Source organism: Orbicella faveolata, unplaced genomic scaffold, assembly GCF_042242905.1.
Source record: "Orbicella faveolata isolate gen_17 unplaced genomic scaffold, um_ofav_v1 contig_36, whole genome shotgun sequence".
NCBI classification, from domain to species: domain Eukaryota; kingdom Metazoa; phylum Cnidaria; class Anthozoa; order Scleractinia; family Merulinidae; genus Orbicella; species Orbicella faveolata.
The window spans coordinates 3,936,996-3,961,202 of NW_028301565.1; the positions used below are offsets into that span (position 1 = coordinate 3,936,996).

General features: G+C 39.2%; 2 protein-coding genes, 1 long non-coding RNA gene and 1 pseudogene across 3 annotated transcripts; 3 read left to right on the plus strand and 1 right to left on the minus strand.

Annotated features, from left to right (window-relative positions):
* Positions 1 to 4,529: 4,529 nt before the first annotated feature.
* On the plus strand, positions 4,530 to 6,332 carry LOC149102062 (neuropeptide SIFamide receptor-like). The gene has a single exon (XM_089275068.1). It carries the CDS (start codon positions 4,691 to 4,693, stop codon positions 5,801 to 5,803), a length of 1,113 nt encoding a protein of 370 aa, XP_089131194.1. The 5' UTR covers positions 4,530 to 4,690; the 3' UTR covers positions 5,804 to 6,332.
* A 2,514-nt stretch (positions 6,333 to 8,846) lies between these two features.
* Positions 8,847 to 13,007, plus strand: LOC110054130 (uncharacterized; annotated as a pseudogene).
* A 1,293-nt stretch (positions 13,008 to 14,300) lies between these two features.
* On the minus strand, positions 14,301 to 17,727 carry LOC149102063 (uncharacterized). The gene is made up of 2 exons (XR_016202276.1): positions 16,898 to 17,727; positions 14,301 to 16,359 (listed from the first exon to the last, which is right to left on the minus strand). It is a non-coding gene; the product is annotated as an uncharacterized LOC149102063 (long non-coding RNA).
* Positions 17,728 to 22,452: 4,725 nt separating this feature from the next.
* LOC149102064 (neuropeptide SIFamide receptor-like) lies at positions 22,453 to 24,207 on the plus strand. The gene has a single exon (XM_089275359.1). The coding sequence runs from the start codon at positions 22,614 to 22,616 to the stop codon at positions 23,724 to 23,726; it is 1,113 nt and encodes a 370-aa protein (XP_089131485.1). The 5' UTR covers positions 22,453 to 22,613; the 3' UTR covers positions 23,727 to 24,207.

Below are 24,207 nucleotides of genomic sequence, written 5' to 3' on the forward strand. Positions count from 1 at the left end.
GAAATTCGCGAGAAGATTAAGCTGACATTTGAATGAAAATTTAAAAGTGCATTTCTTCTTCTCACAGCAAATCTATATCTTCTACTTTAATCAATAAAACCTTCTGCTGGGTATAACTCAAGAAATGTTCGCTCTCAAACAATCGATCTCAAATTATTGGGCATCGAACCTGTAACTTTTCCCATTCATTGACAGCAGTTTCTACCGTGTTTGCCCCCCTCCCCAAGCAAGATGGCGTTAAAAACCGTGAAAATGTGTATTGAAGTTGATGTTGCTATTGCTGATAATGTAGTACTTCGACTGCTGATGTAGTGGGGTTATTTCAATTTGTTTCTCATAGCTTCGTTCCTCGGGGGATAAATACAGTTAAAAGGTTTAGGTTTTATTCTTACAGCGTCTTACGTTTACGTAGAATGCAAGCTGGCTTGCGTGGAGAAGCGTTCATTCGAAGCTTTGTCAGTTTTGTCATTTTTACTCCAAGAATAGGTTTACGTATGTAGAATGTTCTTGATCCGGAAATGCAAACATGTAAGTGCAATTATATTAAAAAAAGTTGGCGTCAAATCCATTATCTACGGACGCAGTATATGGCAATCTGCTGTTTACGATGAGACTAATATAAATTAATTGACCGTCCATAGATTATGCAGACCGACAACAGTATTGCTTAGTCTGGATATTGATTGCTTAAATTTTGCTTTCGATGTTAAAGAGTTAAAGACTTTTTCATCTTCTCAAAATATCCGAATTCCGGCTGGATACTAGAAAGTTTGAAGAATCCATGCGCCCTGTGAATGGAATGTGTGAGAATAGACTTTGTGAATAGACTGTACAATTTTTCATATCAAATTCCAGCGATTAAATGTCAAACCTTTTATTTGAATGAATATCTCCAGGTGTTTAATTGATGGAATTCGAATTACATTTCTCATGGAGGCCGGAACATGTTATTCAAGTAAAAATATTGTTTGCACCAAAGAAAAGGTCAGCGAAAACAAGTCATTTGTGATTTCAGAATGGATCTCTCAGTTTCCTGCCTAGTAAAATGCATTTCAATGCCAAATATGAAGTGGGTAATTTTTTAGACCCAGACATTCGTGTACTTTTGCTGTTTTAATGGTATGCTGCTTGCTGTGTCATTTAATCACAAAACGCATTTAGCACAGAAACGGAAGTGAAAAAAAGAATTCCTGTTGGATCTTAGGTATTGAGCAAACACAAAAACAAAATATTAACAAAAATTCATTGTGGTTGTTTATAGTGGTCAATGCTCTTAGCTACACCTAGCTAGTTCACAGGCATGCCACTTTAAATGAAGGAAACAAATATATCAACTAAACGTAATAGGCCTAAAAATCCCAACCAGCGGGAGGCAGACCAGTTGGCTATTTACCAGCATGACTGAGGAGTTGAACTAGGGTCTACCGAGAAACAACTCTAGCTAAGTGGTCAGAGAGAGACTTGAACCCGCGACCTCCCGACTTCAAGTCCGGCGCCCTAACCACTCGGCCACGCTGCCTCCTTCATTTATAATAATAATAATAATAATAAACAAGAAAACCACGGGGAAGTGATTTTTGGCTGTCTTTATTTTTACCCTTCAAACTCCCTACGCAAAATGTACAATCGCAAATTTTCACGAGGATAATTTGACCTTTTCGATCTACCAACTATACGAGATCTACAGCGAGTTGCTCTAAATAATAACCCCGTAAGGCGACTGTCCAAATGAAATTTGAAATAAGTAAATAATGGTAATAATAAAAAGCAATGTGCAAAGCAAGGACTGAAAAACATCACATCTTAACTATTTCAAAGGAAAGGCGGGAGATGGGTGCGTCATGAGAGAAAGGTAAACAACATATTTTTCCTGTCACGAAAATTCTAGTGATGATGTTCGCGTCCAGTTTGTTTGTCTAAGAAGAGAATGCTAGAAGTGCTGCTAGCAAGCCATTACGTTATGGATGTACACGAGATCGAGAGAGGATGAAAGAAACGTAAGAGTAGTTGCCACTTGCTTGAGGCACGACTTCTTGATTGTAATTGCCAAACCTGCTCATTGCATCCATTACTCGCTGTATGCTCAGTTGTAACATTTCCAATTTCTTGCAAGACATATTGTTAGTAAAATCTTCAAACAGCGCGACAAAGGAGTACATTCACCTTGCTTATAAACACAAATGTGCTCATCCCTTTTTAGCATAAGATATTAACTAATTAGGCGTTGCTCTTTACTGAATACAAAGGCAGGATATAGTACTAGCGGGTGGGCAGAATTTTAAAATTAAAGGTAACTCCAAGTTTTGGAAATCACTTGGCCGATGCTTGTCGACTTATGGACTGAGATTTTTTCCCCTCTTGTTGAACCAAGAAAGTGCCAGCATTCAATTTCCTCCTCTCCCCTTCCACCCACCCACACGCACGCGTCTTCTATTTGAGAAAAAAAACGACAAACTCATTGAAGAATTAAATTTTCGATTTAAAATTATGCTAAGAACACAGGGGAAGCTTGATGACCTAATGGTTAGCGAGGTTTGATCCAGGTTCGAGCCCTAGCCAGGGTCATTGGGTTGTGTTCTTGAAACCTAAAGACCACGCGTCCCCGGTGAATTTAATACTCATAATCGCTTCTTACTGTACTGGGCGGCTCGCCTGACGCAGACTTACCCATTTCCGAAATTTACCAAGACGGTCCAGCTCGAGTTCAAAACTAGTATTATTAAAATAATCTTTAATTTCAGTTTAAAATATTATACCACGAACATCGCATTTGGAAAAACATGGCCAAGGTTACTTATGTGCTTTCATGCTCCCCATTCATAGCCATCTTGGTATCTATAATTTCTTTTCCGACTTGAGCAAAGCATAATTTTGAGGATTCCTTCCTTTTAAAAGGAATTTTGGACATCATGTTAACGACTTCAAGACCTCATTTAGTATCAGACACATTTCCTTTTATTTCAGTTCTTTCTCGACGCCTCGAGCAATTTGTGATCTCCTGAAGTGAATAACGCAAAAACAACTTTTTCCTGTCCACTTTTCCTCTTAGTTCTAATCAGGCCTCTCCAGCTAATTTCCTCTTCAGCCAATTTGTAGAATATTTTCCAATGAAAACTCCCAGTTTACATTATATGCTTAATAACTGGCCTAAGGGAACTGTTGAGTTTATGTTCTGTCCGTTTGGAGGAGCTAAAGATGCCTGCCCACGCTCAGTTCAGCTCATGCACGCAAACCTTAAGTTATTTCTTTTCATATTTCTTGACAGACAAGTCGGCTTTAGTCTAACACTGTATCATTTGACGACTGGTGTTTAAACACAAAACTATTACAACGATTGAAGTTAGGAATTTTATGTGTATGTGGAACAATATGCCCATTCAAATGGATCGATCATTGCTTTTTAAAAATTATGTCACACTTGTGATTTTTTCGTTCTGCATCTATTGTGTAAACAATGACTGCAGGTGTTTTAACAAAAAAAACTTTTTCCAGCTATTTTATATATAAGAGCGGTAAGTTCAAGGAGAAGGTCGACATAAAATATTTTTAAATTTATATCTCATAACCTTATATAATGGCAAAAAGAAAAGGTTTTACGTGTATTTTAATTTTCTTAAAAACCAAAAGCCAACTGGCTATTAAATGGTAAAAGGAATTAAATTGTTAGTTTCATTTTCCGCCTTATCGTCTTGCGTTATCTTGGCAATTCATGCTTCTTTATGATTCATTATCTCCTTCTTCTTAATCTACCGGTTAGTAAACTTTTATTTTTCGGTTCCGTTCGGTAAAAAGATTATTCTGTGCTGCATGTTGACTTCTACAAGGCCTATTTAATTAATTAGCGCGCGATTAATGTTCAATTCCGAAATACACGTAAAAAATTGTTCTTCGCCTGAAAGTCAGCATTCTCAATACACTTTGAACTTACACTAACATTCTAATTTTCAGCAATAACAAGATTTATTTGTATAAGATGCGATGGGTGTGGCAGTGTTACACAAGCATTTCGCTCCAAATTTATAAATGTGAAAGCGCATTTTGGCATGAAAAACATGAAGGATTTGAAGCAACCGAAAATGTTTTTAATCGGCTTTAAAATGCAGGAACAGCGAGACTATTAATAAAGATCAGCTAGACAGCCTACCTAAAAATTCAGCTCGTTTCATAATTATCCCGCTGGCAACTACTGATTGTTTGTCAGTATTTTTAAAACAAGAAATGTCACTACTTTTTAATTCATGTCTTGCATTGTAGGCAAATGAAATCGAAACTAAAATTTCGTGGACACTTTTTAGTTTTTTTCCCCTTCTTTTCAAGACATTGCGTGCAGTTCTTAAGGACAAATTAGATAACAAAATGGATTTAAGAGCGAAAAACAAAAATGAAGCCAAGTAGTATGTATAAAAAGTGCATTTCGTTCAGATGAAAATGTTTTATTAAGGCGAATATCAGATACGTCATAACTTCATTGTGATTGTTCAAATAAAATATTTATGATCATCGTTCAGTACTTTATGTTTAAATGAATATTCATGAGGCAATGTATATATTTACCATTCGTTTAGACCACGATCAACTACAGCCCATTGAAACCTGCACCACGAGCAGAATTCCAAGAGAACTCCGTTCCAAGGCTGTCCGTAATTAGATTCAACATTCCTTGCCGAGGTCAAGCGAACACCAAGGGGAAATGTCAAATAATACTTCTTTAAACACAAAAGATGGCGCCCCGACAAGCGGTACAGACGGGATTTACCTAACGCCACCAATTGGCTTCACAATCTTCGAACTTTGCGTTTTTATCATCATCGGCCTTTTGGGTGTAGTTGGAAATGTTATCGTTTGCGCAACGATCATTAGAAGACCACAAGTGCTGTCTGCAATGAGCCAGTATCTTTTGAGTCTAGCATTGGCAGATCTGGGCGTTTTGTTGTTCATTCTCCCCGTAGGTGTTTTAAGAGTTCATTATCCATACGAATGGGTTCTCGGAAAAGCGCTTTGCTTGTACATCACACCCATTTCGGAGTTGTTCTTTACGGCGTCAGTCTGGTCCATCACCACGATTGCAGTAGAACGCTACGCGAACATCGCCTGGAAAATGATGCGGATTGGAGGAAGCCGGTCTGTAAAGCGATCTCGGTTGATCATAATCGCTATATGGGTGATGTCCTTCGTCACAGCTTCCCTCCCAGTGTACATTCAGCGTGTGTACGATTCACATGGGCGAAGATGCTATGCCCCTTTTCCGAAAACTGTACGCCGTGGTTTGGTCACCCTCAACGCCACACTGCAGTACTTTTTGCCACTCAGCATTACAACCTTCTGCTACCAGAGGATCGGGAAAAGAGTTTCAGAAAGATCAAGGTTATTTCAACACGAAACAGAAGCTGAACTGCAAGCCAAGGATTCCTCGTCGGTGATGAACACGAAAGCCATAATGCAGCAAACCAAAAAAACACAGCGAATCCTCAAGCCACTAGTGATCTTGTTTGCTTTGACCATGCTCCCGTTAAATGTGTTCAACCTCGTCACAGCTTACTGGGAGAAATTCTTTTATCAGGACTTCGCTATTCTTCTTGTTTCGGCCGTTCTTGTGTCCACCTGCACGAATTCTGCGGCAGATCCGCTTGTTTACTGCATAGTCAGTAAAGAATTTCGTACAGAGATCAAATCGATGTTATCCTGTTGCTTCCGACGACGCTTTGGAAAGCATAAACAACGCGATTCTACTCTGATGAACACAAGAAGATCGCAAGGTACCAATGAATCCGTGTTAAGTGATCAAAACGAAACGAAACTCTAAATAACTTAAGAAATCGAAATCAATACTAGAAGATTGTTAAAAAGGGATGAAAATCGTGTGAACACTTTAATCTTTAAAAATGTAAAACACTATTTAAATTTACATATTAAAATAGATGAATCTCTACAAAATTCGTAAATGCAAATATTTCCCATTAGATCTAGTTTTAGTGAAAGTTGTACTAAAAACTGTAAACATTGACTTTATGTGCACGTAAAGATGAAAAAGACAAAAAAAATTGTGCACATTTTAAAGAAATAAACCATACTGTAATCTTCAGATAGCGAGGTTTATCATCCTGTCAATTTAAAATCTAATTTAAACAGGCGAATAACAACTACATTATTCAAAAAGGTCGTTAACACGTCATATATATTGCATTGATGAATGGTCCCAAGAGTACATCTGTGGCATGGATTTAATTAAGTCTTTGTTGAGAGAATAAAATGTTGTCAAAATAAAGACCATTTAAGAGTGGATGTCTCTAAAAATCAAAGAAAAATAAAAAAATCGCGGACATGGTCAAAAATTCGTTTCGTCCCATTTTTTGTCTACAGGTAGCTATAGGTACTAGCTAAAGTGAAATGAGGTTAGTTTGTGTAAATATTCATTTTGACGGGAATAAACCGTAATGAATTGCATGATCGAAAATGAGTGCGTGCGAGCTCGAAATTATGTAGTTTTCAGGCCGTCCTTAGATGAACTAAAATGCGACAGCAGGAATTCTCAAGTTATAAATATATACAGTTGGCCTTCCTTTACCAAGATATACTGATATTTTTTGTATCGTGTCCTTCCTGATGAAACCACGGGTTAATTACCAGAGGACGTCTTCGCCATTTTTAGTTCACGTCAAACCCGGCCTAATATATTGTGGCAAAAATGCATGTGGTAGTGTCTCAAAATTTCCAGCAATACTATCACGAGGGCTTCTGAGGTAGGTCTTCAAATTTATCGTTTCATTTTTCTGGCATCTTCTACTGTTTCAATATACCAACCAACCAAACTTCGGTAAAATTGCAAATGGCGCCATATTGAAATGAACAACATCAACATTGCAGTGACACAAGCAAAGCATTGTTTGAGTCGCAGCCGCACTTAGCTTGTTATGTTTGCTTTGACATCAATAGTTCCTTACCTTAGAAATCTTTTATAGGCCCTTATTATGCTGCTTGGAAGATACTTTCGAAATACTGTCCTCTGCAAGTTGGTGTAAAGGGGGCCGACCGGCGCACTCACTGAAGCCACTGAGCCGGTGATGGGTAAACTTTAAAAGTTACTTGTTGTTGTCATTTTCTATAGCGTGTCGCCAGCCAGTTTCGTTTAGTCTACTTTGATCCTAATTTCGGCTTTTTTGACGTCCCACACACGAAAGATCCTGTACAACATGGCAGGCACCGCTAGCGATTTGCACAGGTTCCTGTCTGCGTGTCGACTGCGTGACATGTGATAATCTGTCACGTAACGAGATCAACTAACAGTACATTCTGCCTCACGAATAAAATCCAAACAAATATATTGCCGTCATGAACAAAAAAGATACAGCAAAGAAACAGACTTTACAAAATGTCACAAATTTAAAACGTACAGTGAAAACTTTATGGAACGAAAATAACGATTCAATTTTCCCACGGGAAACAAATGTAACCAGTTAACGATAGTAAACAAAAAGCAAAAGCGTAATAATCGTCGGTGAAAGTAATAAAGATAACGGTTGCTTAAACTCCAGCAGAAAAAAAATGTCTTGTTCTTTCCTTGATATTGTTGGTGGCGTTTGTGGTGCAGAGGAACGCGCAAGGCATCCGTCCACTCAGACAGTATCGCTGTCATCGTGCAGCAAGGTTATCAGAAGCCACAAGCGTTTTTTACAGTTCTCAGGTGTTGAGACAGAGATAGAGCTTCTCTTAGCAAGAAGCGGGATTTTCGTGAACCCCGTCAATTTTTCGGAAATGACTGTTTGCCCGTTGCATCGATCAAGCCTTGGAATCGGATGGAGAAGAACTAGTAGATTATGTTCTGTGCCTCAGGATGTCTCCGGTCACAAAAAGGAATCTGAAAAAGTACCCGCAGCAGAAAGGGGAATTAGTTTGCAGCACTCAATACAAATTTTTGAGCTTACGAAAAACCTCGTACCCGTCGGATCAGGTAAGCGATTACAATGTTTATTCTCACTTTATGCAAGGATAAACATCCGTATAGCTTCTCATTTCACGCAGGGTACTTGGCGGGAATCACAAACTTCATATCCTTAATTCAAATCACTTCACTGCCGCGTAAAGTAACGCCAAGTTTAACAGCAAAATTATTTTTATGTCTCACGAGTTTTCAGGAGTTTTGCAAATACTTTTACGTCGGAACCTTGTTCAAACACAGGCATTTACTCAACATTTTCACCTTCTTCAAGACTTAATCAGAAGGGGAACACTCGAATTGAAATATTTTACAGATATTAGAATTCCTTCCAACAATGCTCGGAAAAAAGGAAAGGAACGTAAAAGACTGACTTGTGACAAGGTAAAATACAGATTGCGTAATCAATTTGAGGTTTGTGGGGCTTTTTCCCTGGGTTAGGTTTGTTCTTTTGCCACATTCAGAGCTATTTGTTCAAGGGGGATGTGTAAAGTAGAAAAGAATAAAGTAATCCTTTCTCTCCAAATATTAAAGGAATTTGTGTACGATGTCGACAGTCCCTGGCAAAAACAAAAAATCATTTAGAATCGCAGGACTTGGGTGCCACAGGAGGTGTGGAAAACATCACAGAAGGTCTATGTGGTCTAAGCTTGGTGAGTTTCTTCAAAGTGTTTATGAAAAATTTCCATCCAATATAGTTAATGAAAGTGAAAAACCTTAACGCGTTCTCTGAATTCTCCCTTCTCCGCCCTTTTCAGGGGTTCAACCCACGCGGGAGAAGGGCGTGTCGAGGATAACTTGCATGCGCATCCTCAAAACGGCGCCATTGCCGCCCGTCAACGACTGGGCAAGACATGCATGGCACAAGAATTGGAAAAGCGTGTCCTGCTCGGACAGCCAATCACATCCCAAAATATAGCCAAATAATAAAGGCTTTAAATTAATATATGGCTTCTCAACTTTTTTTCTAAATGTTCCAAATGGAAAACAATACTGAGTAGTAACTGGATGAAGATATCAGGATAGATTACCAGTCAATTAAATTAATTATCGACTATTACTTTCCAGCTCGCATGCGACTTGCGCTTTTATACACGACACCCTGCGCTTGCACACGGTTGATCTCATTTCGAAGCCATCCAAAGCAATGTGTTCACTTTTTTGTCAGGTTGATGAACAAGCGAGTGACTTTGATATTCCTGCCATTACTTGTCCTGTAACTGTTGGTGATGAATCTCTGCCAGAAGGTTCCACATCCAGACGGCAGAGCCTTTTTTTTCCGCAGGAAGATTCCGAAGAGAGTGATGAAGGCTTCAGTCTAGACAACGAGTCCCAGGAGCAGCTTAATCGCTTCTTACAGCTTCGAGACGTCAGTCCAGTACGTCACACGTTATCAGTGCCGTGGAATACAGCGCACGAGCGTACTAAACGCAGATACCTACGGAAAGCTCAGCAATGTATATCTGCAATGCTTGATGTTCTGGCACCTGAAAATTCGCAAGAACTGTGGACGGAGCTTTGTGATCGTCATGCTATAAGCAGAGAGAGTCAGGTTGTGGTCGAAGGTAGAAGTGAAAAAGAGACGGAGCTTCTTAGTGCATTTGTTGAGAGCTACTTGAACGCGCAACATTGGAGCACCAGACGACAAATACTCTCTTTGATGGCAGATAAGTTATCCCTTAAGGAGATGAGAGAGTTTATTCCAGCCGTTACTAGCTATCGCTACAACATTGCCCGACGCCACAGGCTGTTACATGGAAGAGCTGCTCCTCTTCCAAACCAGGAGAAAAAGAGAATGAGAATTGAACCTGTAAAATTAGAACATTTTGTTTCTTTCATAACGAGTCCACGCGTAATTCAAGATGTTCCTTTTGGGGAAAAACTTCTGAAATTGTCAACTGGTGAGATCATAAAAACACCCAATGTGATCAGAACAATGATACCAGAGCGCATTGTCCAGCAGTATCAATAATACTGCTGTGAAACCAACTTTGAGCCTATGAGTAAGAGAACCCTACAGAGAGTTTTGGCCGTGTGTTCTTCATCTGTTCGCAAGTCTCTGCAAGGACTTGATAACTTTTCAGCACAAGGAGCGGAAGCATTTGATCATTTAGAGAAACTCGTAGACAAGCTTGTTGACTGTGGCAAGACTCAACAATGGGCGAGGGAAATTAAGCAGCAACTTCGTTTGTCGAAGCAGTACCTAAAGGGCGACTACAAGGTGGGTGCATATTTTATTATTATGCGTTGTCTTTGCGGAAGTGATGTAGTAGACTTCTTACTATGATATACGGCTACCTTTTTCTTTCTCTCCAAGTCTTTTTTATGCTTAATTCATGAAACAAGAGGTTGCAATTCACTGTAATACGCTTACACACATGTATACAACCCTGAGAATCGGTTAAGTAATCTTTCTGAAATGTCGATGCGCATGCGTTGCTTTGCAAATATGCACTGAATCACGCGGTTGTCATTTTACTTCTTTTTTTAGGTACATGCAGTGGAGGCCTCAGAGGTTCCCGATCATTGTCGAATTTATGCGCTAAGTGATCCAAGCAATGCAGAATTTCGGAGCTCCTGCGACCACCTCCACAATGAGTCATGTGTGCAGTGTTATGAGTTAGAGGAAGTCATGCGTACCATAGAAGATGAGTGTTCAATTGCGCTCTCGTCAGCAGAAGATCAAGCTGACATGCTGCATACTATCAAACAGGCAAGGGATGATATCATTAGCTGGAAAGCCCATCAGCTACGTTCAGTCCACCAAGCTGAGGCGAAGCATTCAGTTTTAGCCAAACTCGACAGCCGATCGGTGTTGTTAGTCCAGGACTGGGCAATGAAATATATGCCCCGAAAAAATAGAGAGGCACAGTCAGACTGGTTTGCGAAGCGAGGATTGCCATGGCACATTAGCGTTGCCATAAGACGGTCAGAGGGTTCTGAGCACTTTGAATCGCAAACACTTGTTCACGTATTTCAAAGCTGCGCCCAAGACAGTGTGACTGTGGCTTCGATAATGCTTGACTGCCTCACCACCCTGAAAAAGGAAATTCCAGACTTGGAAATGGCTTATTAAAAACAAGATAACGCTGGCTGTTATCATAGCGGAAATTCAATCATCTCAGCTAAGCTGGCCGGTGATGCCGTAGGAGTGGCTGTTGTAAGAAACGACTTCTCGGACCCTCAAGGTGGAAAGGGGGTATGTGATCGCAAAGCAGCAACAATCAAAGGAGACGTTGGAAGGTACGTAAACGAAGGCAATGATGTCATCAACGCTTTACAGCTCAAAACAGCCATTGAATCTGGCCAAGGAACCACAGGAGTGAAAACAAGCTATGTTGCTGCCAAGCCGTCAAGCACCTTTAATATCAAATGGGATGGCATAAGCTTACTCAACAATTTTGAGTACGATGAAACTGGCGTACGAGTGTGGAGAGCATTCAATGTGGGTTCCGGTAAAGTAGTGCCATGGGCAAAGTTCGAAGGCGTCATGAAGCAGCCCGAAAAATTGGAAATCCTAGAACCCCCATCGCAGAATGTAAGTGGCGCACCGCCGTTCAAGATTGTGAGACACCGACATATCAAGAAAAGCTCTGTCAAAGTAGATTTGTCAACTGAAAACGAAAACCAAGATCGAAGCAGTATTGGTCAAAATAAGCCAGACGACATGCTTTTCCCGTGTCCAGAGGATGGATGTGTAAAAGCATACAGTCGCTTTGCAAACCTCCAGACACACCTAGATACTGGAAAACACCAAATGATGCTCGAACAGGAAACTCTCTACGATAGAGCTAAAAGAGAATATTCTTCCAAGCTGACGGAGGGATGCAGTCAAATTCCAAACGTTCAAGTTACTGTCCAAGCAAAGAGTGACGCCTTGCTGCCTCTTCCAATGGGTTGGGCCCTGAAGACAATTAAGAAAAAAGTGCGTTTTACAAAGAAACAGACCGAATTCTTAACTGACCAATTTCAAAAAGGGGAGCAAAGTGGACGGAAAAGCGATCCACAGGAAGTTTCGAAAGCAATGAGCTTAGCAAGAGACCAAGCGGGGGAACGCCGATTTCAACCTGATGAAGTCCTCACGTCGCAGCAGATTAGTGGCTTCTTTAGCCGTCTTTCAGCAAAGAAGCGATTAGAAGTTACAGCCGCCGGTAACGAAGCAAAAGCCAGTGACGTCTCAGAAATGGCCATGGAGAGTTCCGACGAGGACGAAATTTCCGCCGAAGCTGAGAGTCATCTATCTGCTGTGTGTGCGAATGTGATGAGAGATGTGGCTATTCAGCATCCGATTGTATCTTTCGATCTTAACATCTGCGAACTTGTACAAAAACGTACACTCACAACTTTCAGAGTGGATAGGCTGAGAGACATGTGCATCGACCTTGGGCTGGATATTTCTGACATTTCACCTCAGAAGAGGAAAAAGCCATACATTGCACGACTCACACAATTAGTCCAGGAGTGTACCTGCACTTCCAAGTAACTGAGCCCTGTACGTTTCACGAATAACTGATCCGCTGATTATAAAACGCGGTGCGTATATAATTTTTAAGAGGGCGTTGCGTGACAGCAGAGTTCTACATATCGCATTTCAGTCACTCGAGCTCGCCGCTGCTGGTGGCATCTCCTCCAATTTGTGTTGACGATTTTCAGTATATTCGAAACTGGCGAGTGCAGAAGGCGCAGAAGGGATGTAAATGCTCGAATTCATGTTCACTGGATGCGAAGCAAACGTAAACTAACGGCTGTGTGGCAAATTTAACCTGTTGTGTGCAATTCAAATGTTCAACCTGTTGTGTGCAGAATTATGCAGAATTATGGCGCGATTCACAGGGTAGGAAAAGTCGAAATTTGTTTCTCCTGTCACAGTATATGAAAATCAAGTGTAGTTATAGACATTTTAATATGTTTCTAGTCATTTCAACGGCCAGTGAAGATATAACTGACCAAAACAGTTATTTGTGTACAACGCGTTTAATTTTGTTATTATGCATCTCATTATGGCGTCATAGTATTTAACCGAATTACGGCCGGTGGTCATCTTTTGATTGTCAAAGGTCCCAAAGAAATAAAACCCAAATCGAAAAGAACTATCTTTCAAGGCTTCTTGGTAGTGTTATTGTAAACTTTGAGACACTACCACATGTATTATTTGCCAAGCTATTCTAGGCCACCTTTGCCTTAATTTCAAAAGGCCGAAGATGTCGTCTCTTAACAGAGACGTAGTTCCTCCAGGAATAACACGAGACAAAATCTATCACTTTGTCTTGATTAAGCAAGTCCAACTCTATATTTCTATCGCTAGAAAAGTCCTTCTGTTACATTTTTGTTCGTATGACAACTGTCCGAAAAGTGCATAATTTCAGGATCGCGCTTGGTGAAATTTGAGCAATTGACCCGCCGAAAGTTTTTAACGGTTTATTCCCGTTAAAGTGCATATTTCAAACATCTAACCCCATTTCCGTTTGTTTACTATATAAGGCTACCTACAGGCAAAAAATGAGCCAAATCGATTTTTGGCCGTGTCCGCGATTTTTTCGATAATCTTTGATTTTTGCTGACATTTACTCTTAAGATTATCAAGACAGAGGGATTTTATGAGTCTAGAAATTACCAAAGAATATCAAGGATTTGCGACTTTGCATGGCGTCTAATTAGGAGTAATGTTTTTCCTGTTACATTCTCAGTCACGAATGCCATGCTGGATCAGAGCTTCAACAGCGAGGTTAAATGTGATTGGTTAACCGACAAAACTGGACAAACGTGTGTCATGCCCAACGGTATCGCCGTACATAACAGAATCTTTTTACGGTCCGGCCGTAATCAATAACCTCTGTGTAATTTTTTACGGTTTCTAGTTAATATACTGCAGCTATAAATTATATTTCCATCGAATCAGTTCTCGCCAAAGCGCTCTGCTCGCACATTGTACCCTTCTTGCAATTGCTCTTTAGCTCGGCAATTTGGTTCATCGCCACGACTGCAGTGTAGACATCGCAAAAATACTGCCTACCAAGGTAAGAATAACCCGCAAAATAGGAATTCCTCGTCGATGGTGAACTGCAGCAAACCAAAAGAACACAGCGAATCTTCAAGCCACTGGTGATCGTGTTTGCTATGACCGTGCTCCCATATGGGACTGATCGAAAATTATAGGAAAAATAGGGGAGGAGGGGGTGCCGAGTTGGGTGGTTTGATGGGTGGTGGGCGAGAGCATTTAGAAATGTGTTGGATAGAAAAGACATGATCCACTCCCTCCACTTGGCACAAAACTGAGCGACCCACCCCTAAATAAAGGTTGAATATTACATACCCGCCCTTATAAAACATGACATTTTTGGGTTGCATAATCCAACAAAATCATATCTTGTGTCTGAACTTGTGGTTTTATTTATGTGCTAGATTTATTTCTTAACAGTAATACAAAGGCCTCTAAAAAAAATGTTGTTTCCCTTTACTATCGGAACCTTAAGTCATGTGCGTAAACCCTTGATAAAACTTAACCAAAAACGTCCGGTCTTCGCTTTGCGTGGAACAGTGATCCATCTAGAAAAAGGCTATAGTGAGTCCTTAGACTCACACATATCTTGATTGATTTATTTATTACTAACCAATGATCCCAAATTCATTTTAGTTGCCCTTACCAGATGGAACAATACAGAACATTCACCTATTATAAGTTACGTTTTGTATTAAGACACAAAAGAGGAATGAGAGTTTCTTAGTTCGGCTCGATGCGTACAAAATTTAAATGTATGGCCAACTATTTCAGTATTAAATATCAAGACTTTGATTATTCAAACGAATTATTTTTTTAAATTAATCGTTGCTCCGCCCCCTCCGCCCAATACTTTTCGACCAGTCCCTAAATGTGTTCAATCTCGGCTCAGCTTAATGGGACAATTTCTTTTATCAGGGCTATACCCTATTCCCTTTTTTTTTTTTAGGCAGTTCTTATATCTACATCCACGAATTCTGTGGCAGAATTGCATATTCATCACGAATTTTGCACGGAAATTTAGTCGATGTTATCCTGTTGCTTCCGAAGACGCTTTGGAAAGCAGAAACAGCGCGATTCTACTCTCATGAACACAAGAAGATCTATTGGTACAAATGAATCCCTGTTAAGTGATCAAAACGGAACCAAACTCTGAATAACTTTACAAATCTAAATCAATACTAGAAGATTGTTAAGAAGGAATCAAATACATTAGTCCTTAGAAATGTTAAAAAAGAAAACACAAATGGATGTATTACGATAGATGTATCACTACAAAATCTTTCATATGTAAATTAATTTTTTAGAACAAAGATCTCATAGTGGAAAATGTATTTAAAAAAATAGAAACATTGACTTAATGTGCACTTTATAAAGGAGAACAACACCAAAGATGGAAATTAACCATAATATCATCTTCAGATGGCGAGATTTGGCATCACATGCGCTCTCAATTTTAATTCATTTAAACAGGCGGATAGCAACTACATTATTCAAAAAGGCCGTTATCATATCATAAATATTGCATTTACAGTACATCTGTTTTTAAATAGATATGTTACGTGGATTTAAGAAAGCCTTCGTTCAGAGATTAAATTGCTGGCAAAATAAAGGCTTTTGTCACATGAAATATAAGTCCCAAGTCTGGGTTTATATTAATAAATAAAAATGTTAAACTTTAAAAGCCTGGTTTTCACTAGTGACGCAAATACAAGCACAAACGCAAGAAACATAAACAACTCTAATTTCACCGTGAAAACGGACTCGGCGCAAGAATACATAAGTACAAGCGCAAGCACAAGCAAAGAGATCACCTTTATTCCTTTTCTTGTGCTTGCGCTTGTGCTTGCGTTCGTCTTATAGCGTGTGAAAACGAGACATCGCATAAGCACAGAGAAATTCACTACGTCTGGTCAGTCGTTCCAGATTCCCCCGCGTCTGAGCATTTGAACAAAATTGCGGAGGCCGCAGTAGATTTTTATCCCTAACCCTAAAACGTTTCGTTTTCCTCCTTTTCTGTAGTCGCTTTCGCTTTGTTCGTCACAAGAATGGAAGAAACAACAACACTCGACACTTGAGAGAGTCTGCCGCCATATTGTCCGAGTCTAGAGCGGAGCCTTGTAACTAGTAAACGTGGGATTCTTGCTTGTGTTTATGGATTCTCGTTGGCAACCTAAGCACTCATACATGTCATACATAACATAATATTGTTCGCTAAATTCAGGGGAGGCCTTCTCCCAATCATGAACTGTTGAAAGCCATCTAAAATGCGCACGGCGGCGAAAAATATCATCTCCCACAAGTGCACTCCACCTGCTGCATATCAAATTGAGAGTTGCAATGGCTGCATCTCCGCCATTGAACCGTACATATTCAAACACTTCCTGTAGTACTTCATCTGGCAGGTTGGTTGTGTGTAAGCTTCTTCCTATATATATAGTCGGGAAAATACTACTTTTAACTCTATATATGAATATGGAATTAAAAGTAGTATTTTCCTGAGTAGTGTCAAGATAGTAGAAGCCATGACTAGGTACAGTCACATGTTGCACTTCACTAGAAGATTGAATCATGTCAACCATTACCGTGTCAGACAGTAAGGAACATATTAAGTAAGAACTTTCAGGTAATAATACGTAAAGTTTTCCATGTCCGAGTCTATAATAACACCTTAGTTTCTAAGCCGTCGTGATGGAGTCACCAAAAAAAAAAAATACTTCTTTGGAAATTCGGCAACAGGGATACGTAAGGTTATGACAAGAGTTAAATCACTAGCACTAGTTCTTTTAAAGATCTTCCAGCCTCTGAGAAAAATTGCAATATTTCAATCCCTTCCTGACAGTATTAAACTAATTTCTACTTTGTATAAGCTTGACGAAGTAACTATATGGCCATGTTTATGTCCTCCCTCTCTCTCGATAACTTTTAAATGTATAAATAACAATTATACTTCCTTAGTGACTTACCGTCGGTGTTTGAGGGTTCATATTCGCTGTCTTTGGTGCGTCGGTGGCTATCTGGGAAAGGGTCCACTTCCTAAACTGAGGGTAATAATATATAATCATTGCCACTTTTATAATCATAAACTACCAAGAAATAACTGTGCCATTGTTGTAAATAGGCTTCCTAAGGTTTTGTCGAGAGAGTTGATCTTGGCACTTACCAATTGTTTTTTTGTTTGATTTCCCTGCTCTTTTTAATGGCTTACTTAGTACCCACTCCCCTGATCTGTTTTTTTTTCTGTCAAAACAAGATATAAACGTTAGTTCCCTTTAATTTAAAATTTATTTTTACAGTGTTATTACCGTATTAATTTACGGCGCTCAACTTCCATTCTAATTGAAGTAGCGGAGGCACAAACATGGAGCGACAAAACAAACAGAGATATAAGAGATATGCTCGGGTTTCCGACCACAAAAAGGCTGTCTTGATGTTCGATCATAGCTCCAAACTTGCTTGCCGTGTTCACGAATGTCATCATGACATGGATTTTGAAGACGTTGAAGTCGTCGGACATGAGGTACATTACCATCAGCGGCTTTTTCTAGAAGCCTGGATGTCTGTAAAAGACCCGAACGCTGGGAATGGTCACATGGTCATCCCAGAAGTCTACTTAACAATAAGACCCGTTGCCCGCAAGGGCTACGGGTCAATAGCCCATAAGGCGAAGCCCACGAGTCCTCTGGTAGCGTAGAGAATTGAAATGCAGGATTTTCGTTAGTCCACTAGTTAGGTGATACTCTAAAAGTGCTTAGCACGCATTTAAAATTAAAATGCAGGATTTTCGTTAGTCCGCTAGTTAGGTGATACTCTAAAAGTGCTTAGCACGCATTTAAAATTCTCTCGAGTCACGGTCATACAGCACGCGCAACGTTTCAATTTAAAAAAGTTTTTAAATCACGCGTAACATCAAGCGGTTTTTTCAACTGATGAAGGCGTAAGAGTTAGCCGAAACGTCTTGCTAAAATATACAAGTCAGTGACAAAAAACGGCACTTTTATCGACTATATAAAAGATATATTATTATTATTATTATTGTTGTTGTTGTTGTTGTTGTTGTTACTGCTAATTACTTTTTCTTTTATTAGTTTAATAATTACCACAGGTCACCCAAGCGTAATATAATAGTTTGTATGGAGATCAGGAGTTAACGTTAAATTCGTTCAATGTATGGGTAATTTACCGAATAAAGACTCTTGAACATTCAATGGTGTCACTTTTTCTCATCCTGGAGAGTTTAAACGGGATTTGAGAGAATTTTGAAAAATTTGTCCTACGGTGAAAAACTTGTCCTCCGGTGTTATAATAAGAGACATTAAGTTTGAAAGCATCCAGAACATACCTTTGTGTTGCTCCTGCTGGTCTTTAATCCACCTCCTCGGTACAGCAAGGAAGAAATGAGGGCCGTCGTAGATTCCGACAAGATACTCCTCGTTATCGGGCCCGAGTTGTACTGCCTGAGGGTACAGTTCGGTGTATCCTGGGAGGTAAATTGTCAGGGGGGCCTTCAGCATCAAACTGAACGCCTCCATCGTTCCTGATTCTGCGGAAACCTCGTTTTGTCCTGTTCGCACGAGAGCTGAGTGAAGTTCCAATGCGTCTAGAGAATGAAACCACTCATTCTCGGTTGCTCCAGCAGGCAGAGATTGCAGTACCACTTGCGCTTCGGCATTCCTCGCATTATTTTCCATCGGGCTATGGGACCAATCAGTAAGACTCCGTACGATAAGAGTTTGCAAGGCGGTGTTACCGTTGGAAATCTGCTTTTTCTGCTCATCAGGAATTGCATTCCGCATAGCGACAATCTGCTGCGAAGGAATACTTGGAAAGCTCCCTCTTGGGGACAAAATTCCCAGTTGTTTAGTCGCTTTTTATTCCTTTGTACTATATTGCTGGCAGGTACACTAAAGATGCAAACAGTGGTTGGTCGTGGATAGTTCGATTTGCCTTAAAGGACCACTGACATTTTTGTTACCCTTTTATCTTAGTTTATATCTCCATAAAATTGAATTACACGCATTTACATTGCCCTGACTAAGCTCCTGTTCTGTCGCACTTTGTAATAATCGCCACACTAATAATAACAATAATACCTATCGCAATTTTGTAATAAAATTGTCGCACTTTTTGATACCTGTCACACTTTGTAATAACACTAGTCGCACTTTGTAGTAAAAAAGCTGTCGCATTTTGTAATAAGAGACTGCCGAACTTTGTAATAAATCAAGCTGCCGCACTTTGTAATAAAGTTCGCTTAAATCATTCTTTTGAATTTAGAAAGTTTGTGGGTAATCCTAAACGATGTGGGCACTCGGAGACAGGGAATACAGCCCTCTGACGTTTACATGGGGAGAATGGCTTGAACGAAGTCTTGTTTAACGATCAATGATGCATGGACGGCGATTGTATTCGCAGGGTACAATTTTTTTTTTTTTATAAGAACATGCAAAATTTGGCTAAGGATTTTCTTATTTCAGGATTTCAGGTAATACTTCTTTTTAAATTGTGGGGGGGAAATCTCAACCTCAAATTTCTGATAAAAAAAGGTTTTCTAAAGAACAAAATAGCGTGGTAGTGGCAACTCTCCTTTTCAATTTCGTATCTTACGAGTGACATTGATTTGTAGCTGTCAAAGGGAAGAAGTGTCCAAAGCACATAACTTTCTCCAAATACTGCCTTTTTCAAGTTAACGTTTAATAGTTTGCAATACCTTTGCAGATTGAGAGATGTTTTGCTGCTTGCTACGTATTCAAGATACTTATTGTAAAATTCATCAAATTACTTGGATGTCACACACATGTCTATTGATTGAAAGTTCACTTGACTGTAATAATTAATTTTCGGTAGCATGTAAATTGTTTCAGTGTAACCATAAAGAGAAAAAATCAAAGGCTCCTTCGAGCTACCTCATGGTATGTGGTAATTATTCTACGAAGTGCTGTCCTTTGCTTCTTTTGGAACTAAGAAGTGTTCCATTTGTAAGGTGTTTAGTTGAAAAGTGCATCACGTTAATAAGCAGCCGTTAGTTGAGCATGTTTATAGAAATAAGGTCTTCATCTAATATATATAACATTTTGACAGGAAACATGATCCTTTAGTGTCTTTTTCTCTGTCTGGATTATGAACATCAGCGGTGCAAATATTGTTTTGACAATTTGTGATAGTTTCATTAGTTTGCACATCAGCACTGGATGTATTAGGGTTTTGAACAAACTCACCCCACTCTTCATGGGTTGCAAAGTTATGCCATTTATCCATGCATTTTGCTCTTTTATGCCTTCAATTTTAAATAATTCACTAGTGTCTACAAGATATTTGGCTGCATCTAATACTTTCTTAGATCTGACATTCTGAAACTGATAGTGATGCTTGTAACCAAGTCGCCTTTTAAGTTTTATTGGAATGGTCTGTGATTCGCTTCTTCGCCTTGGGAGACAATGAACAGTTGAATTTACATCACTTGGCACATTGACAATGTTTCCATGACTAGACAATTGACCACCCCTAGGTAGTTCACGGATTTGCATAGAAGGTATACGAGGTAATATTAGTCGCTCTTCTAGTGATGTGAAATTCAATACATTGGGCTTATAAGGAAAACCCATCTTATTTCTAACTGTAAAGCGCTTTTGAACTTTTAGGATATTGGCGCTATATAAATATTTTATTATTATTATTATCTTATTGGCTTTAAAACAGCTGGGTAACCTACCTTGTTTTAGACCTTTTTTATTGCAAGTTAGACAATTACTTTTTAGACTTTTTTTAGACTTTTTTTTATTGCAAGTCATGCAGATCCATTCCATGACATTGACACTTTTAAAACCAGTAAGACAGGACTCAACAATGTCTAATGAACATGCCCTATATTTGTTTGGATCACATTTCCAGGGCTCGAAATTGCGACTCACTGGTCGCCAATGCGACCAAAAATTGAGCACTGGCGACTAAATTTTCAGAACTGGTCGCCAGCTGGCGACTCGCGTTTTGTCCGATAACTAAAGAAAACCACGACACAACTTTTGTTTTTAAACCTTTATATTAGGAAAATCAATCGGATATGGTAGCTAGTATACAACTCACCTTTCCGTTCCCAGTAAAATAATATCTGAATATTACAAGATAATCGGAAAAATTGAATGTATTTCGACACGTCGATACTGCGTTCACGGCGCACCGTATTGTTTCAGCGGCTTCTTCCGAAACTGGGATCGCAGGCGCACTTCAACACGATGTGCTTTTCATTTGCCGCGAAAATGGCGGCAGATGTCAATCAGTTGAAGGAATTACGTGAGTTTTTACGTGCGGGGAATGAAGATTCAGCCAAAAGGTTAATCCAAACTTTGAATCCTTCGAGGAAAGCAAGTCAAAAATAAAGAACGGCATTTCGAAGAAGTAGCAAAGGGAAAATACGCAAGGACACGTGTTTGTCTCACAATGAAAACCACGGACTTAAAACGTCTGCAGGTGTTTTAACAAAAAAGCTTTTTCCAGCTATTTTATATATAAGAGCGGTAAGTTCAAGGAGAAGGTCTACATAAAATATTTTTAAATTTATATCTCATAACCTTATATAATGGCAAAAAGAAAAGGTTTTACGTGTATTTTAATTTTCTTAAAAACCAAAAGCCAACTGGCTATTAAATGATAAAAGGAATTAAATTGTTAGTTTCATTTTCCGCCTTATCGTCTTGCGTTATCTTGGCAATTCATTCTTCTTTATGATTCATTATCTCCTTCTTCTTAATCTACCGGTTAGTAAACTTTTATTTTTCGGTTCCGTTCGGTAAAAAGATTATTCTGTGCTGCATGTTGACTTCTACAAGGCCTATTTAATTAATTAGCGCGCGATTAATTTTCAATTCCGAAATACACGTAAAAAATTGTTCTTCGCCTGAAAGTCAGCATTCTCAATACACTTTGAACTTACACTAACATTCTAATTTTCAGCATTAACAAGATTTATTTGTATAAGATGCGATGGGTGTGGCAGTGTTACACAAGCATTTCGCTCCAAATTTATAAATGTGAAAGCGCATTTTGGCATGAAAAACATGAAGGATTTGAAGCAACCGAAAATGTTTTTAATCGGCTTTAAAATGCAGGAACAGCGAGGCTATTAATAAAGATCAGCTAGACAGCCTAACTAAAAATTCAGCTCGTTTCATAATTATCCCGCTGGCAACTACTGATTGTTTGTCAGTATTTTTAAAACAAGAAATGTCACTGCTTTTTAATTCATGCAGGCAAATGAAATCGTAACTAAAATTTCGTGGACACTTTTTAGCTTTTTTCCCCTTCTTTTCAAGACATTGCGTGCAGTTCTTAAGGACAAATTAGATAACAAAATGGATTTAAGAGCGAAAAACAAAAATGAAGCCAAGTAGTATGTATAAAAAGTGCATTTCGTTCAGATGAAAATGTTTTATTAAAGCGAATATCAGATACGTCATAACTTCACTGTGATTGTTCAAATAAAATATTTATGATCATCGTTCAGTACTTTGTGTTTAAATGAATATTCATGAGGCAATGTATATATTTACCATTCGTTTAGACCACGATCAACTACAGCCCATTGAAACCTGCACCACGAGCAGAATTCCAAGAGAACTCCGTTCCAAGGCTGTCCGTAATTAGATTCAACATTCCTTGCCGAGGTCAAGCGAACACCAAGGGGAAATGTCAAATAATACTTCTTTAAACAGAAAAGATGGCGCCCCGACAAGCGGTACAGACGGGATTTACCTAACGCCACCAATTGGCTTCACAATCTTCGAACTTTGCGTTTTTATCATCATCGGCCTTTTGGGTGTAGTTGGAAATGTTATCGTTTGCGCAACGATCATTAGAAGACCACAAGTGCTGTCTGCAATGAGCCAGTATCTTTTAAGTCTAGCATTGGCAGATCTGGGCGTTTTGTTGTTCATTCTCCCCGTAGGTGTTTTGAAAGTTCATTATCCATACGAATGGGTTCTCGGAAAAGCGCTTTGCTTGTACATCACACCCATTTCGAAGTTGTTCTTTACGGCGTCAATCTGGTCCATCACCACGATTGCAGTAGAGCGCTACGCGAACATCGCCTGGAAAATGATGCGGATTGGTAGAAGCCGGTCTGTAAAGCGATCTCGGTGGATCATAATCGCTATATGGGTGATGTCCTTCGTCACAGCTTCCCTCCCAGTGTACATTCAACATGTGTACGATTCACATCGGCGAAGATGCCATGCCCCTTTTCCCAAAACTGTAAGACGCGGTTTGGTCACCCTCAACGGCACACTGCAGTACTTTTTGCCACTCAGCATAATAACCTTCTGCTACCAGAGGATCGGGAAAAGAGTTTCAGAAAGATCAAGGTTATTTCAACACGAAACAGAAACTGAACCGCAAGTCAAGGATTCCTCGTCGGTGATGAACACGAAAGCCATAATGCAGCAAACCAAAAAAGCACAGCGAATCCTCAAGCCACTAGTGATCTTGTTTGCTTTGACCATGCTCCCGTTAAATGTGTTCAACCTCGTCACAGCTTACTGGGAGAAATTCTTTTATCAGGACTTCGCTATTCTTCTTGTTTCGGCCGTTCTTGTGTCCACCTGCACGAATTCTGCGGCAGATCCGCTTGTTTACTGCATAGTCAGTAAAGAATTTCGTACAGAGATCAAATCGATGTTATCCTGTTGCTTCCGACGACGCTTTGGAAAGCATAAACAACGCGATTCTACTCTGATGAACACAAGAAGATCGCAAGGTACCAATGAACCCGTGTTAAGTGATCAAAACGAAACGAAACTCTAAATAACTTTACAAATCGAAATCACTACTAGAAGATTGTTAAAAAGGGATGAAAATCGTGTGAACACTTTAATCTTTAAAAATTTAAAACAGTATCTAAATGTACATATTAAAATAGATGTATCTCTACAAAATTCTAATATGCAAATATTTCATATTAGATCTAGTTTTAGTGAAAGTTGTACTAAAAACTGTAAACATTGACTTTATGTGCACGTAAAGCTGAAAAAGACAAAAAAAATTGTGCAAATTTTAAAGAAATAAACCATACTGTAATCTTCAGATAGCGAGTTTTATCATCCTGTCAATTTAAAATCTAATTTAAACAGGCGAATAACAACTACATTATTCAAAAAGGTCGTTAACACGTCATATATAGTGCATTGATGAATGGTCCCAAGAGTACATCTGTGGTATGGATTTAATTAAGTCTTTGTTGAGAGAATAAAATGTTGTCAAAATAAAGACCATTTAAGATTATCAA

What these genes read in the sequence shown, in the direction of transcription:
- LOC149102062 (XM_089275068.1), top strand. Translation starts at nt 4,691, where the DNA reads ATGTCAAATAATACTTCTTTAAACACAAAAGATGGCGCCCCGACAAGC.
- LOC149102064 (XM_089275359.1), top strand. Translation starts at nt 22,614, where the DNA reads ATGTCAAATAATACTTCTTTAAACAGAAAAGATGGCGCCCCGACAAGC.